At 41.8% G+C, this 15,843-nt stretch overlaps 2 protein-coding genes across 5 annotated transcripts in view; both read left to right on the top strand.

The window, feature by feature from the left end:
* The window catches only part of LOC139316650 (excitatory amino acid transporter 1-like), a 32,794-nt gene extending 28,237 nt beyond the window's left edge, over window positions 1-4,557 (top strand). Inside the window, exons 9-11 of one of the 3 annotated variants that reach the window (XM_070943499.1) lie at window positions 1,051-1,267; window positions 2,913-3,047; window positions 3,902-4,557. In XM_070943499.1, the coding sequence (XP_070799600.1) occupies window positions 1,051-1,267; window positions 2,913-3,047; window positions 3,902-4,100 (551 nt within the window). In that variant the 3' untranslated portion in view covers window positions 4,101-4,557. Of the gene's footprint in view, window positions 1-1,050; window positions 1,268-2,912; window positions 3,048-3,901 lie in introns of those variants that run through there. The other 2 variants (XM_070943484.1, XM_070943492.1) reach the window with 2 other exon arrangements.
* Window positions 4,558-9,874: 5,317 nt separating this feature from the next.
* LONP1 (lon peptidase 1, mitochondrial) overlaps window positions 9,875-15,843 on the top strand; it is a 33,351-nt gene continuing 27,382 nt past the window's right edge. The window contains exons 1-2 of one of the 2 annotated variants that reach the window (XM_070943473.1): window positions 9,875-10,348; window positions 15,557-15,645. In XM_070943473.1, the coding sequence (XP_070799574.1) occupies window positions 9,875-10,348; window positions 15,557-15,645 (563 nt within the window). The remainder of the gene's footprint in view (window positions 10,349-15,556; window positions 15,646-15,843) is intronic. The other variant, XM_070943466.1, reaches the window with a different exon arrangement.

Here is a 15,843-nt window from a genome sequence, read left to right as displayed (position 1 = left end):
ACACCCACAGGCACACTAGCAAAATATGGTAATTAACATTCAGTCATAAATACGAAAATATTAAAAATGTAACATAAAATAGCAGAACATGGCATTAAAAGTAGGAAAATAGAAAGGTTAAAATCTACCATCCATCAAAAACATTTGGAAGTTTACATGGTTCTTATCTGGACTCAAATGGTCAGTCTAGGATAGTGTTTCTCAAATTTGGTAACTTTAGGCTGTGTGGACTTCAACTCCCAGAATTCCCCAGCCAGCAGGAAGTCCACAGAGCTTAAAGTTGCCAGGATTGATAAAAACTGGTCTAGGGGCCTTTGTTGCAAAAGTGAAGTATTATCCATCTTTCTATGAATCGGCAAAAATATACATATGCATGTGAAATTTGCTTCCTTATCTTGCCTCCCCTTGCAATCATTGAAGTTCTTCCAAGGAAATGGATGACCATGTAAAAGATTTTAAATATCTTAAAGCCATTCTTGGACAATGCTGGAAGGAGGAAAGACTAGTTGAAACTCAGTTTGGTTCATGCCCGTTTCACTCATGGGCTAGGAATGAATTTGAAGGCAGCGTTCATAGGGATGAGGCTGAAAAAAGAGGCTGCCACAATATATTTGTGCCATAGTTGGCTGCGGGGGTGGGGGGGGAGGCCATAGTGAGTACCAGCTGAGTGTTGGGTGCCAACATAAAAAAGGCCAGATTGTGGGGGTTCTTGGTATTCTTTGAGTTTGGTGGTTTTCTTGCAGACATTTCATTACCCAACTAGGTAACACCATAAGTACTAGAAGGGAGCAGAGTTTGCAAGAAAACAACCAAGCTCAGAGAGCACCAAGGGCCGCACACTTCAACTCTGAGCGACAAATATTCTCTTGTATCAGGCCCAGTTTGCATTGATTTGAGCAGAGTCTCTCAGACAGCTCACAGAAAGCAGGCAAATCCGTATTGGAGCAGGTGTTCAGATACCAAACCAAAGGCTTTGCGTTGGTTTTAAGCTTTGTGTTTGAATTAGGCTGGGAGGAGCCATTTTGGGTCCCTTCTGGCCTTGTTCGCAAGTTATGAGATGTTTTGCTTCCAGCTCGGCCACACTCCCTGTCACATTCCGTTGCCTGGAAGAAAACAACAGGGTGGATAAACGAGTTACCAGGTTTGTTCTGCCAGTGGGAGCAACTATCAACATGGATGGCACTGCACTTTATGAAGCTCTGGCAGCCATTTTCATTGCACAGGTCAACAACTACGAGCTTGACTTCGGTCAGATCATTACTATTAGGTGGGTACAGGCGCACGTAAGTGATAAACTACCTATGAGGACTTGCCTCTCCTCTCCTCAAGAAAGCAGAACTCTTAAAACTGGCATTCATTTCAAAAGGAATTTTTACTGGGAGATAGTGATAGCAAGGAAAACAAGGCAGGATCTGAAATTCCCGCTCAAAACCGTTAGGTTAAAAGTTGCAGAAACCCTTCCCCTTTGTCCAGTCCGAAAGTGAGCCAATCCACAGGTGCGAAATTGTTATGGGAACCCGGAGCTGAGAAGGTGATAAGAATCTATTCTCAGCTCGAGCTGAGACAAATCAGATGGCCCAGGCTACTCCCTCCCCTTCCCCTTCCCAGGAAGGTACATCAAAGTAAAGACCAGAGACAAGGAAAAGTTGTAAAATGGCATCCAGGCCCTCCCCGCAAGAATGGCAGCTGGTAATGTCCCGATAGGGATCTATGGGGACCTGACACTACCTATCCTGGTTTGCTTTGCCAGGAATGCTGTGCTGCTTAGCACAGAGGTCCCCAACTTTTCCAGCTCCATTGACTGGCAGTGGTGGTGGCGGGCGGAGGGGATGGTTTCACATGCGTAACCTACTGCCACAAATGCCGCTTTCTGTGCTTGCCTGCCACTTGCGCGGCCTGGTTCCCAACGGGCCATGGCCCGGGGATTGAGGACCTTGGTTTAGTACATATTTGCCTTATGAGATTTTGGATATGTGGATAGTGTCCTGCTGCATTTGTTTTACTTCCTTTTTTTAAATAAGTTTTTTATTTTTATTTTTAAACAAACAATTCATCATTAATCAATCAGTGTAATATCTGGGTACAAAAATTTTTGTGTCATCATATTCAACATTTATCATTTTTTAGTACATATTTATCTTCTTACATTTAAATTTAATGTATTACATATTTTTCCCATGTTTCTTATTTTTACATTGTCTATTGTCTACATTCAGTCTCTATCCATTGATAAAATTGCCCCCATATGTTGTAATACTCCAATTCTTCCTTCCCTCTAATTGCTAATGTTAATCTACTCATTTCTGCACATTCTAATATTTTAATTAGCTCTCCCTTTGTAGAATTTTTTTCTGCTTTCCAATTCTTTCCAAATATCATTCTTGCTGCTGTTATTACATGTATAATATGTATTTTCTTTACTAAATTTCTCCAGTAAGATACCCAACAGAAACCGCTCCGGTTTAAGATTAGTGTTTTGCTGTATCATTTTCTCTAACCAAATTCGAATTTTTACTCAATAATTTCTTGCTTTACTTCCTTTATTATCTTAAAATTCAATTTTTAAAGTTTGCTGCATTTTATATCAGCAGTCAAAGAATTTTTTGACTTGTTGCCCCATCCTTGAGCTAGACCAGCCAGGCCAAGCTAAATAATTCTACAGAATTATTTTCCAGCTTGCAAACTGCAGATTTTAATGCAAACTTTTCCATACTGATGCCCTGTAGATGTTCTAGATTATAATTTCCACAGTCCTTTGGCCTGTAAGAGTCATAATCTAGAACCACCTGGAGAACACCAATTTGGAGAAGAGGATGAACAAAATCTGCGAGGCCAGATTTTTGAGGAGTCCTACAGTGAGGCACTACCTTTCTAATGTTCCTCCAATCTAACCAGTGCCCTCTTCACCACAGCATTACTGCCACGGCAGCCAGTATCGGAGCTGCTGGCATTCCTCAGGCGGGCCTAGTGACCATGGTAATCGTGTTGACGTCTGTCGGATTGCCAACGGAGGACATCACTTTGATTATGGCTGTGGACTGGTTCCTGTAAGTCCCTGTGAGAGAGAAATGGTTGGGGCTAAGAGTTATGCTTGTGTTTAAGTCCACTTTAAATATACATAGCCCATAAATGGATCCCTTTCCTTCCTCCCAACATCCATGTCGTTGTAATAGAGATGGCAGAATTTATCCTGCCCAACTACCCTTGAAAAATGAGAATACCCACATTCAGTGGATATGAATGGAACCCCTGTTCTGTCTGTAGAAAGGACTGTATTGAGTCTCCAGCATCATCAGATCAGGCAGAGAGAAACCCTGGGGATCTGCTGCCATTCTGTATTGATGGTATTGAGTACGGGTAATCCCTATTTAGTAGGGATGCGGTGGCTCAGTGGCTAAGACACTGAGCTTGTCGATCGAAAGGTCAGCAGTTCAGTAGCTCGAGTCCCTAGTGCCGCGTAACGGAGAGAGCTCCCATTACTTGTCCCAGCTTCTGCCAACCTAGCAGTTTGAAAGCATGTAAAAAAGGCAAGTAGAAAAATAGGGACCACCTTTGGCGGGAAGGTAACAGCATTCCGTGAGCCTTTGGCATTTAGTCATGCTGGCCACATGACCACGGAGACGTCTTTGGACGTCTGGCTCTTCGGCTTTGAAATGGAGATGAGCATCGCCCCCTAGAGTCGGGAACAACTAGCACATACGTGCGAGGGGAACTTTTACCTTTAAGCAGCCTTGAGTCATTTTGTGCCAGTAGGCGGCAATATAGATTTTCTAAATAATAAAATAATAATTTTCCCGCAATATCTATGTGAGACTGAAGATACCCTTCTGTGGGCATTGAAAACTGCAGCCCTCTCCCAAGCAATTTTTGACTTAACAATTCCTTCTTCTGCTGCTTTCAGAGACCGTCTGAGAACTACCATCAATGTGCTGGGGGATTCACTGGGTGCTGGTGTTGTAGCGCATCTGTCTCGCCATGAGCTGGAGATGCAGGATGCTGAGCTCAGCAACTCAGTCCTTGAAGAGAATGAAAAACCATACCATCTAATATACCAGGAGAATGATACCCATAAGCACCTCAACAGTGAGACACCAATGTGACTTGGAGGAGCCGAGTGTTGTCGGGATAGGATCTGTAAAATGTCACAACTGTGAAGCGCTAGAGAAGCAAGAGCCAGCCACAGTCCTCCCCACAAACTCTCAGCTCCTTCGGTTTCCCTGTTTTCTGTCACCAGAAAAAAAAGGATTTTTTTTTCTATAACGGTGATTGTGCTCCTACAATCATGATTTGACAATAAGAGTTCGACCTCGCCTGTCCCGCCTCTTAACCACAGCTGGTAATATCTTGCACCAAGTCAACTCCACATTTCCTTGCCAAGAAGATAAACTTTGAACATATTCTGCTGTGCCATAAAGACCAACTAATTTAAATCTTGTGTTACGGTTTTACCGATTGAGCTTTTTTGAATTTTTTTTAGCACTTGAAAAAAATGCAGCCCACACACACACACATGATGCTTTATTGGTATGGAAAATGTTTATTTATGAGAATCATTAAAGTGGAGAATTATGTACAGCCTGTGTTTTAAAAAAAATGATATGTGCAACTTGTTGCTGCTTCATTACAATTGAACGTTACATTTAGTCCCTGTTAAGCGACTCTTTGCAGTTACAGTGATGAAAAATTAACTTTGTCATCAGTCCTCATTTATGTCCTTTGTAGGGGTCCCTTTACCTTTGTAAAGCTGAAGTAAAGATTGTAAGCACAAAGGAAAACTGAAGTAAAGGTCACAAGTACAGTTGCAGTTTCACTTAGCAACCATTTTCCTTAACGACCGAGCTGCCAGTCCCAATTGTGCTCACTAAATGAGGACCGCTAGAACTATAGTATCATAATGGCAATGCTTACTTGCTTTTGTTTCCTTATTGGTTAATTGTTCAGAACACAGTGGCTTTGTTTATCAACCCAAGATGCATATAGCTCAGATCTTCAATTTTTTTTTTACATTGGTAACTATTTTCAGAGACAAATAAGCAAGGCAGCCTCTCTTCTGTAGCTGCTCATAGCATCAGGGCACAAAGCATTGAATTGTGACTCATGGCTTTGATAGATTTCTGCTCTCCAAGTTGTCTCATATCCTTTGAAAGTCACTGAAGATACAGTCCTGTTGCCTCTTATGTAAACCTTAGGACCTGGATGACTGACTGATCTCCAGGGTTGCATAAGGACCAGTTCAGTCATTCCAAAGCCACCATGCTCATGCCTTTTCATATATTGATTCAAAAATCTCTTTTAATATGTGAAAAAAGACTGTGGAATGTATCATGGTGCACCATCAATATTCAATGTACTGCAAGCAGGTATTTGCAAAGCAGAGCTAAGAAAAATGCTATTTCACTTTGGCAACTTAGCTGGGAAAACACTTTATTAATCAGAAGAACAGTATTTGGGTTTATTACAGGCGTTGATGGGAAATGTCTTGTTAAGATCAAATCCAAGACATTAGCAAATCCAACACTCAAAAGAGTTTTTTTTTCTTTTCTTTCTTTGCTAGGCAGAGAACTTTTCTTTATTCTTCCTGGTTACTTTCCTTTTTTCATTGCATGACAACATCCTTCTTTCCCTCTTCTAGAGGTTTGCTTGTTGCATGCTTAATTGTTGCCCAGTCCTTGCCTTTGAAGTACAGTAGCCAGATCCATCTCTTCCCCTTGCCCTTCTTCCCTCTCCTAGACAGCTTCTACCCCAGTCTCCCACCCCATCATCTCTGACCACGTCTTACAGGTAGCCTGGGGCTTTTAGAAACACTACCTGCCGTAAAGCACAAGAGTGGGAGGGGATTTCTTGAGAGTAGTGCTATTTGGCACATGATGCTGAAAGGAAGCTAACTGTTGCCCGGAGATCTATTTTGTTGGGCTGAGTCAAGTTGCCAGGCTGGCTCTCTGGGATGCTGCTCATGGCTAGTCTGTACCTCCGTGCTATACTTATTGTGAGCTGCAGAATGACTTGGAAAAAAACATGCAGCCATTTAATTCTGAATGTTAAATCTTTGTCCTGGGCTACAGTATTATTAAAGAACCAACCGTGTACTGTGATTCTTGTATGGGTGGGCACACTCCTAGTCCCTTCCCTAAAGCCTTGCCATCTGATGGGAGTTACAAAGCATGCTTTTCCATGGCAGTCTCTGCCCTATGAAACACTCTGCCCCTTGAAGTTTGGCAAAGCTTCTATTTTAAGCTTCTGTAAAGCTTTAAAGACCTGGCTTCCCCCCCTCCCCCAAATGCTGGGATCAGATTGAAAAACTGCACATTAGAAGATTAGAATTTTTTTTTAAATGTTTCGATGTGTTTAGTTTTATAGTTTTAATATGGTTTTATATGCTGTTTAAACACTTTGGGAGCTGCCCAGAGTTGGTTAGAAGATGGGCAGCTATATAAATGTTTTAAATAAAATAAATAAAAATATATTATTTAGGAGGTACTTTGTGGTCCTTTGGTACAGATGGGACAGTATCCCGAGCAACCGTTTGTTTATTCAGGATGAGGGCTAGATCACATTTAGCTCCCAGGCTTTAAGGCAAAATCCAAATCGACCATATGATGCTTTGGGCACAATGGCTCCCAAGCTTATTGATAGATAGCAGTCCACTTCTAGGACAATGGACACAAGGAATGTTACAGTACTGATGTGCTACCTCTTATAACCTGTTGTTCCAGCTGTTAAAAGCAAGTAGAGGTAATTGTTCATCAGTCATAAATGAGGCAACATGGCAAGGACAGCAAAACAAGATTGTAGTTGCAGTCTTGTAGTTCATGACTGCTATCCTTTCCCTGAGTAGTGGCAGATACAACACCCCAAAGTAGAGTTCTTTATAGGGAACAAGGAACCAGTGGTGGAAGCTGAGCAATTAATTGGTGATTCTGGGTAAAAATGGTCTTCAAGTCCATTCAATCCTACACCATTTGTGGTGTAGGGTTTCCTGCCTAAGCAGGAACTAGAAGACCTCCAAGGTCCCTTCCAACTTTGTTAAATTATGAAGTACTTTTGAATCAGTTCCTTTCCTTCACCCCAAATTGACTTTTGAATGTCTGATAACCCTTATCTTTCCCCCTCACGCCTATGAATTCTCTTGGAGGATGGAAGTTCGCTATTTTCTTACTAGTCTTTTTGCCTGTTAGTCCTTTCCTGACAAAATGATCTGTGTTTCCTCTGCTTTTGCTTCTTGTTCGCTTGGAGTAGATAACAAAAGTAAAAAAGTTGTCACCTTCCAGTTAAACTCAACTCATAGTTTTAAAAAAAAAATCGTAGTTTCTTGGCACGATGTGGAAATGGTTTGCCACTATAATCCAGATAGTTTTATTTCCTTATTTCCCATTCTAGCCAATAGCCTGGAATGCCCACTGGTCCCATCAAGCTGGTTTGTTCAACCCTACTGAGTTTTCTAGATAGTCAACTACCTCCTAGCTGGGAAATTATGAGCGAGGCTACTGTCAAATAATTATAGATGCTCTTCTTTTTTTCCCATTCACTGCCTCTAAAAACTAACTACCTTTAACGTCTGAGAAAGAAAGAAAAATCAGAATACAGTATAACAGAGTTGGAAGGGACCTTGGAGGTCTTCTAGTCCAACCCCCTGCTTAGGCAGGAAACCCTACAACACTTCAGACAAATGGTTATCCAACATCTTAAAAACTTCCAGTGTTGGAGCATTTACAATGTCTGGAGGCAAGCTGTTCCACTGATTCATTGTTCTGTCAGGAAATTTCTCCTTAGTTCTAAGTTGCTTCTCTCCTTGATTAGTTTCCACCCATTACTTCTTGTCCTGCCCTCAGGTGCTTTAGAGAATAGGTTAACTCCATCTTCTTTGCAGAAACCCCTTAGATCAGGAGTAGCCAACCTTTTGGACCTCGTCCACTAAATTCATAATTTTAAATCCCGCAGACCACTAATAATTTTTTTAAAAAGATAAAACAGTATTTAGTGCAATACAAAAAACACAAATAATTTTTCTGCGGACCACCAAAATTTTCTCGCAGACCATCAGTGGTCCACAGACCAGTGGTTGGAGAGCGCTGCCTTAGATATTGGAACACTGTCACCCCCCAGTCCTCCTTTTCATTAAACCAGACGTACCCAAATCAGAAATCTTATCATTACCTAGAATCGGCAAATAAATTTCATAATAATTGTTGCAAATGGCAGCAATTTACTCGGAAGAACTTACATCCTGTGACAATCTCTGTTAACACCCATCAAACATCTCTATCTGCCTATTCCAGGTTCTTGGGAATGACTCCATAGGCCAGAGGTCTTCAAACTTGGCAGCTGTAAGACTTGTGGACTTCAACTCCCAGAATTCTCCAGCCAGCTATGCTGGCTGGAGAATTCTGGGAGTTGAAGTCCACAAGTCTTACAGCTGCCAAGTTTGAGGACCCCTGCCATAGGCGAACAAATGCCAAACCTAGTCTGAACATCTGGACGAACCATAATAATTACTATAATAGAGATTTAAGTACATATCTGAACAGGCTCAAGCTCAACCCTTCCAAGACTGAGTGGCTGTGGCTCCCGGCATAGCGATATAGTTAGTTGACTCCATCACTGACTATTGGGGGCGAGTCTTTGGCCCCCACAGAAAGGGCTCGCAATCTGGGAGTCCTCCTGGATATGCAGCTGTCCTTGGAGGAACATCTGACGGCTGTAACCAGGGGGACCTTTTGTCAGGTCCGCCTGATTCGCCAGTTGCGGCCCTTTCTTGATCGGGATTCCCTGTGCAAAGTCACTCACGCCCTCGTCACCTCTCGCCTTGACTACTGCAATGCTCTCTACATGGGGCTCCCCTTGAGGGGCACCCGGAGGCTCCAGCTGCTCCAGAACGCAGCAGCGCGGGTAGTGATGGGAGCAGCATGGCGCTCCCATGTAACACCGCTCCTGCGCGAGCTGCACTGGCTCCCGGTGGTCTTCCGGGTGCGCTTCAAGGTGTTGGTTATCACCTTTAAAGCACTCCATGGCATAGGGCCTAGCTATCTTCGAGACCGCCTGCTGCTACCAACGACCTCCCAGCGACCCGTGCGCTCCCACAGAGAGGGCCTCCTCAGGGTGCCATCAGCCAAACAATGTAGGCTGGTGACCCCCAGGGGGAGAGCCTTCTCTGTGGGGGCACCTACCCTATGGAATCAGCTGCCCCCTGAGATAAGGAGAATCCAAGACCTCGGTGCCTTCCGCCGTGCCCTTAAAACCCACTTTTTCCAGCAAGCCGGGCTGGTTTAGGAAGAAATTTTTTAAATTTTAAAATGTTTAATTGGTTTGTGGTTTTTTAAATTTTGGGCCAAATTTATATAGATTTTAATTGTTTTTAATATTTGTATTTCATGTTTTTAATTCTGGCTGTGCACCGCCCTGAGTCCTCAGGGAGAAGGGCGGTATATAAATTGAAAATAAATAAATAAATAAATAAAAAATAAAAAATAAATAAATAAATAAATAAATAAATAAATAAATAAATAAATAAATAAAAATATTTTGAAAATATTTTTGAATATTTTGAAATATAACTTGGCAATAATGAGATATCGATCAGACTCGTTATTAATATACCGGTACCCTAAATATGTTAGTTATTAAGTAAATCAGCTTTGGGTCATGAATACAAATGTGTAATTTTAGTAGTTAGTTATTAAGGAAAATAAACATGAAAGCCATACACAGGTAACCATTAACCACGCATAAAGACAAGAGGACTCAGGATCCAGGATTAAAAATGAATGGCAGAAAATTCCTTACCGGAAGAGGAGGGTCACCAAGACTTACTATTTCCGCCCGTCTTGGCCATGTGCAAAAGAAACCTCGCTGGTGCCGGAGACAGGACGGTCTCGTGATGATGGCGTCATCGGTGCGCAGCGGCAGGATGGCGGCTGGAGCGGCGCGATCGCTGCTACTTTTGCGCCTCTCCGGTCGGTCCTGGCGATGTCGGGGTCGCGTTTACTCCACGCTGGGGCTGAGGCGGCCTTTCTCTTCTGCGCCTTCCGTGGCGGGACCTTGGGTGGCCCGGGCGCCTTCGGGAGCGCCGCAAGCAGAGGAGGAGCAGCGGCGCTTTCTCTTGGGCGGGCGTTCTTCCAGCGGCTATAGCAGCAGCAGCAGCAGCAGTAGCAGCAGCAGCGAAGACAACCTGGAGGGCTCCGAGGGCGACGGAGGCCTTCCTGGCTCCGGTGACAGCTCGGGCTCAGACTCTGGCGGACCAACTGTAGTGACAGCGCTGGCCCCGCTCATGGTCCCTGAGCACGTCCCCCACGTGCCCCTGATCCCCATCTCCAGGAACCCGGTCTTCCCGCGCTTCATCAAGATAATCGAGGTGATCCACGTCAATGATATTTTCGGCTAATGAAGAGAAATGGGGAGGAGAAGAGGAAGAAACCGTTTTTCCCTGGGAGGGGTTCATAGCTTTTTTGTGGGGGGGGAGTGTCCGTACAAAAATCCCAGTTCACTGGCTGGTATAGGTAGTCCTCAACTTGCAGCAGTTCATTTAGTGACCATTCGAAGTTAACAACGGCAGTGGAAAAAAGTGATTGATGACCATTTTTCACACACTTAACGATGTGTGCAGCATCCCCAAGGGTCCCGTGATCAGAATTCAGATGCTTGACAACTGTTTCGTATTCTTGATGGTTGCAGTGTGATTGCTTTTTGCAACCTTCTGATAGGCGAAGTCAATGAGGAAGCCAGATTCACTTAACAACCGTGTTATTAACTTAAGAACTGGAGTGATTCACTTAACGGTGGCAGGAAAAGTCATAAAATGGGGCAAAACTCACTTAACAGATGTCTTGCTTAGCAACATAGATGTTGGGCTCAATTGTGGTCATAAGTCGAGGACAATCGGTATATCCAGATAAGTAAGTCTGGGAAGAACCCTCTAATGGGTTCAACCACTAAATGCACCTGTGAGCAGACTTATTCTAAGGTGAGTTATAATGACAGAGACTTTACCATGGCAATTAGTTTTGTTGCTTGAGTGACTTTTATAATTAGGTAGTTGAAATAATAATGATAATAATAATGAGGGTGAAACAATAGCTCTGCATATAGAGATTTTAGATTTAGCTTTATGTATCTGAAATTGTAGAAGGATCTACTAGTGGGCAGAGAATCAGTTTGGTGAAGTGATTCAAAGCAAGGTAGAAACTGAAGACTGAGTTCTAGTCCAGCTTTAGGTGCAAAGCCAATTAGATGACCCTGGGCCAGTCATTCTCTCTTAACTCTAGGAAGGAGACAATGGCAAACTACTTCTGAAAAACCTTGCCAAGAAAAAACTGCAGGGACTGGTCTTGGCAGTTACCAGGAGTCAACACTGACTCAAAGGCATAACAACTATAATCATAAAGTAGTGAGTAAGGGGCCTCTCTTGTAAAGATTTGTTGCTTTCTAGTAAATCACAATGTTTGAATGGGAACATTCCTAATTCACACTCTAAGAGCAAAGGCTTTGTTTTGCTTGTTTTAATCAGTGGTCTTGTTTAATATGAAACAGTAATTTTAAGCACACAATAGTATATAATTCAGTAATCTAGCACAGGTTTTACATTAGAAGTGGACAAGCTTTCAGTGACTGAGGGTTGCAAAATAGGTATGGTACAGAGGTGGATTTCAGCAGGTTCTGACCCAGTTTTAGAGAACTGGTAGTGGAATTTTTGAGTAGTTCGGAGAACCGGTAAATACCACCTCTGACTGGCCCTGCCCCCATCTATTCTCTGCCTCCTGAGTCCCAGCTGATCGGGAGGAAATGGGGATTTTGCAGTAACCTTTCCCTGGAGTGGGGTGGGAATGGAGATTTTACAGTATTTTTCTCCTGCCACACCCACAAAGCCACGCCCACAAAGCCATGCCATGCCACACCCACAAAGCCACACCCACAAAACCGGTAGTAAAAAATTTTGAAACCCACCACTGGTATGGTAGTTTTCTTAAAAAGTGCACTATGCCTATTGTAAGGCTGATTTTTTTTTTGTTTCCCACCCCAAGGTGGCAGAAGATTACTGTCAATTTATTCTGACTGATAGCTATGGTCAGAGGGTGTTTTAAGGGACACAAAAAGATTAATTCGAGGCCACAGGTAGCCAACCCTTGTATTACATTCTGAAAGCCTCAGATGCCATTCTCTGAGTTACTGGAGTGGGCAAACTTTGTTTCTCCTGCAAACGTGAAGGATTTCTGCCAGATATAAAATGAAAAACAAGGATAGCCATGTTAAATCATCTGAAGGAAAAGAAACAAAAATTATTGGTTGAGCAGTTGAGTTCTTTAGTTTCTGAGCTAGGTTGTCCTGAAATTTGATTTGGTTGGGAAAAAAAACACATTCATATAAAAGTAACTAAAGCAGGAGAGCTAATTTTTAAAGTATGGTATATTATTAGCAAGTCAGAAAGAACTTTCCCCACTGCACTGTCCATTCAAATCCTTGTAAATTTGGCACTGCTGCATATTTATTTTTCATTAAGCGAGTTACAATTTTTAAAACTATTTAAAAGATTGCATTCAAAAAGTTTAAAAGCACGATTCTTGTGGATTCTATTCTGTCAAACCTCTGACTCAGTGTCTTGCTGTTGAGTGATTTTGAAAGCCATTCCTTAATTTTGATAGATTATGACAGATTTGTTTTAATAGATTTCTTAGGATGATTTGTTTTTGAGTATTCAATTTTTTTGATGCAGTTTAAATTTGTTATAGGGCTTTAAAAATTCTAAGAATCTAATTTCCTCTGTCAATTTGCTTTAGCTTGAGCTAGTTCATAAATTGCAGTTATGTACTAAATTTCTTTTGACAGTTCAGTCCTTGAATCAGATTGTAGACCTTGGTTTTGTTCTCTTTCTGTGCAAATGTAGCAACAGCTGTGGCCTTGGCAATGCTTCAGAACTCAGTTTTCAAGTATGTTCAGGGTTATACCATAATTGGCAGCTCTTCTTAACTTTTTCTCATCAGAGATGCTTTGACTAACAATAACGTGTGAAAATGATCTGTTAGAAAGGAGGATATCCCAAATTCAAGGAATTATATCCAGGATATTTATTTATTTCTACCATGTTTTTCAACTGTAGAACCACAGTAGGCTTACTTAGATTTGAAAATAGATTCTTACAGTATCTAGAAGCTTTTAATGTTAGAATCAAAACAGAATTTCATGGTTTCCAGGTATTTCTGGGCCAAAGGATATGACTAACAGGTTAGCCAGTTGCTTCAGATTTCAGCATATTTCATCATCTTATTTGAGTGAAGCCATACATTTTAAAACTAGAATTTATCACCAGCATTGATATTTGGCTTTTCCTTGACCTTACCAGCAACTTGGAAAATGTCTGCTTTTAGATAGTTTTCCATTTTTTTTAAAAAAAAAGACCTGAGCTTTCCTAAATGTAGAAAGATTGCAGATTGCAGTAATCTCAAAGTTATTTTTCATGGAAAAAATATCAGCTAAGAGCCATCATTAGCTGATGGCTATTAGCTGATATTACCACCCGTGCGGCCATAACCGGTCGTGCGGGTGGTTATGGGGGTGACTCGGCGATCCCATGTAACACCTCTCCTGCGCGAGTTGCACTGGCTCCCGGTGGTCTTCCGGGTGCGCTTCAAGGTATTGGTTACCACCTTTAGAGCGCTCCATGGCTTAGGACCCGGGTACTTACGAGACCGCCTTCTGCCACCAATAGCTTCCCACCGACCAGTACGCTCCCACAGAGAGGGGTTCCTCAGGGTGCCGTTGGTCAAACAATGTCGACTGGCGGCACCCAGGGGGAGAGCCTTCTCTGTGGGGGCACCTACCCTCTGGAATGAGTACCTCCGGAGATACGGCGGATCCCAGATCTTCGCACCTTTCGCCGTTCCCTAAAGACGTTTTATTCCAGCAAGCCGGGCTGGCCTAACTCTTTTAAATTGTTTTAATTCTTAAATTGTTAATTATCGGTCTTAATATAGGGGTGTTTTAATTGTGGGCCAAATTAATTTAATTGGATTTTAATACTGTTTTTAAATTTTGTATTTTCTTGTGTTTTATCTGTTGGCTGTTCACCGCCCTGAGTCCTTCGGGAGAAGGGCGGTATATAAATATAAACAAACAAATAACTAAACAAACAAACAAACAAACAAACAAACAAATAAATAAATAAATAAATAAATCATTAAGTTCCATAAGATAATTCTGCATTAGCATAATTGTTGCAAAAGTTCTTAAGGCACCTGATCTATTTTGTCCCCACACTCCATGCTTTTACATTTTGCAGGATATGCCTAGGGAGGTTCTCAATCATCCAGGTCATGGTTTTCCCAAAGGTGTTTTCATTTTAAAGGCAACTGAATTTTCTGAGTTTCTGAACAGAAAGTCCCATTGCCTTTAAAATAAAAGCACCTTTGGTACATACCAGGGTACCACACACTAAACAGGAACCAAATTTAGCTGACTTCTGTGTCAGGAGGGATACTTTTGGAGGTGGAGAAGTTAGTCACTCCATATATGGAGATATATGGTAAAAACTAATGACGGGGATGGGCTGAGATGTGAAAAGAATTGGGGATAAGTTTTAAAAAGGAGATTTACATACCAAACAGGGAAGAAGAAAATATTTGGTGTCCATGTCAGGGACCATGTCAGACCTTCCAGCTGGGTGACCTTGAGGCAGTGTCTCGAGAAGATACAGAATTTACTTTCGTTTCCCGAGCATTTCCCCTCCCCACAGTTCATGGCAGTCTGTCACCACAGTGAAGCATAAGCAAGCGTAAAGTGGCAGCTGACACACCATCTGTTTTATTCTCATTTTACCTGGCATTCTTTCTCACCTGACCCTGTTGCTGCTTTATGAAATAGTAAGTGATTCTGCAATGGAAGTTGAGAACATCACATCCAAATGCAGAAAAAGAGCCACCAGGTTAGAAACACCGTTAGAGACATTTCCCCATACCCCATGCCTCTCCTGTTCGCTCATCTTCCCTTTGATTAGAACATTCATTTTAGTAATTTTAGCTAATAAAAAGCTAATCTGGTCTGATTCTTAATCTTCCTGCATACAACCAACTTAAAGAATCTAAAGGGGTATAGTTTCAACACTTGCAGGATGGCCCTGTCTGAGAAAGAATGAGATATATGCCTGAGATATATTTATATTTATATTCTGGGGCCAGATAAATGAAATGTATGCAAAGCAAACTCTTGGAGGAGTTTGTGTAATGTTTTCGGGCCAAAATTGATAAGAGATCTCATGGATGCCTTGGGGTGATTTCACTAGAGCTATCTTGCGTAAAGAAACTGCTAAATAGTTGAACCCAGATTGGTATTCTTAATGGACAGACCCATGGAAAGGAGGGAAAGAGTATGTTGTACGCCCTGCATTCCAGGTTGGGCATAACAATATGGATAATTAAAGTTTATAATTTATTTTTGAAGGGTCTTGTTGACGGCTGGTGTATTGGGGTTCAGCATCAAGACATCTCTTCTGTTAATGAATGTCTCATTCATTAAGTCTATCTTAAAACATGTTAATGAATGTCTCATTCATTAAGACTATCTTAATTCATAGGTAAAAAACAAAAAACTGGTTGATCTGTTGAGGAGAAAAGTAAGTCTTGCCCAGCCATATGCAGGTGTATTTCTCAAGAAGGATGACAGGTAAGTTGTAATTTTTTAACATGCTTACATCATGTTTTCTCTAAAGATCAGCTAAATTGGCTCTGAAGGCCAATTTAAAAGGACACATTCTCTATCTCATTTTAGAAATAAAAAGACAACTTGTTCCGTTGCAGAACTGTTGTAAATTACTGTGTGTTAAAATACAGCTTCTGCTGTTGCTTAGCTGTAATTCAAAAA

Source organism: Pituophis catenifer, unplaced genomic scaffold (genome assembly GCF_029215685.1).
Source record: "Pituophis catenifer annectens isolate HBS135680 unplaced genomic scaffold, rPitCat1.0.hap2 SCAF_1, whole genome shotgun sequence".
Taxonomy (NCBI): domain Eukaryota; kingdom Metazoa; phylum Chordata; class Lepidosauria; order Squamata; family Colubridae; genus Pituophis; species Pituophis catenifer.
Note: the sequence above shows the minus strand (reverse complement) of the source record. Positions and strands in the feature narration are given on the sequence as shown.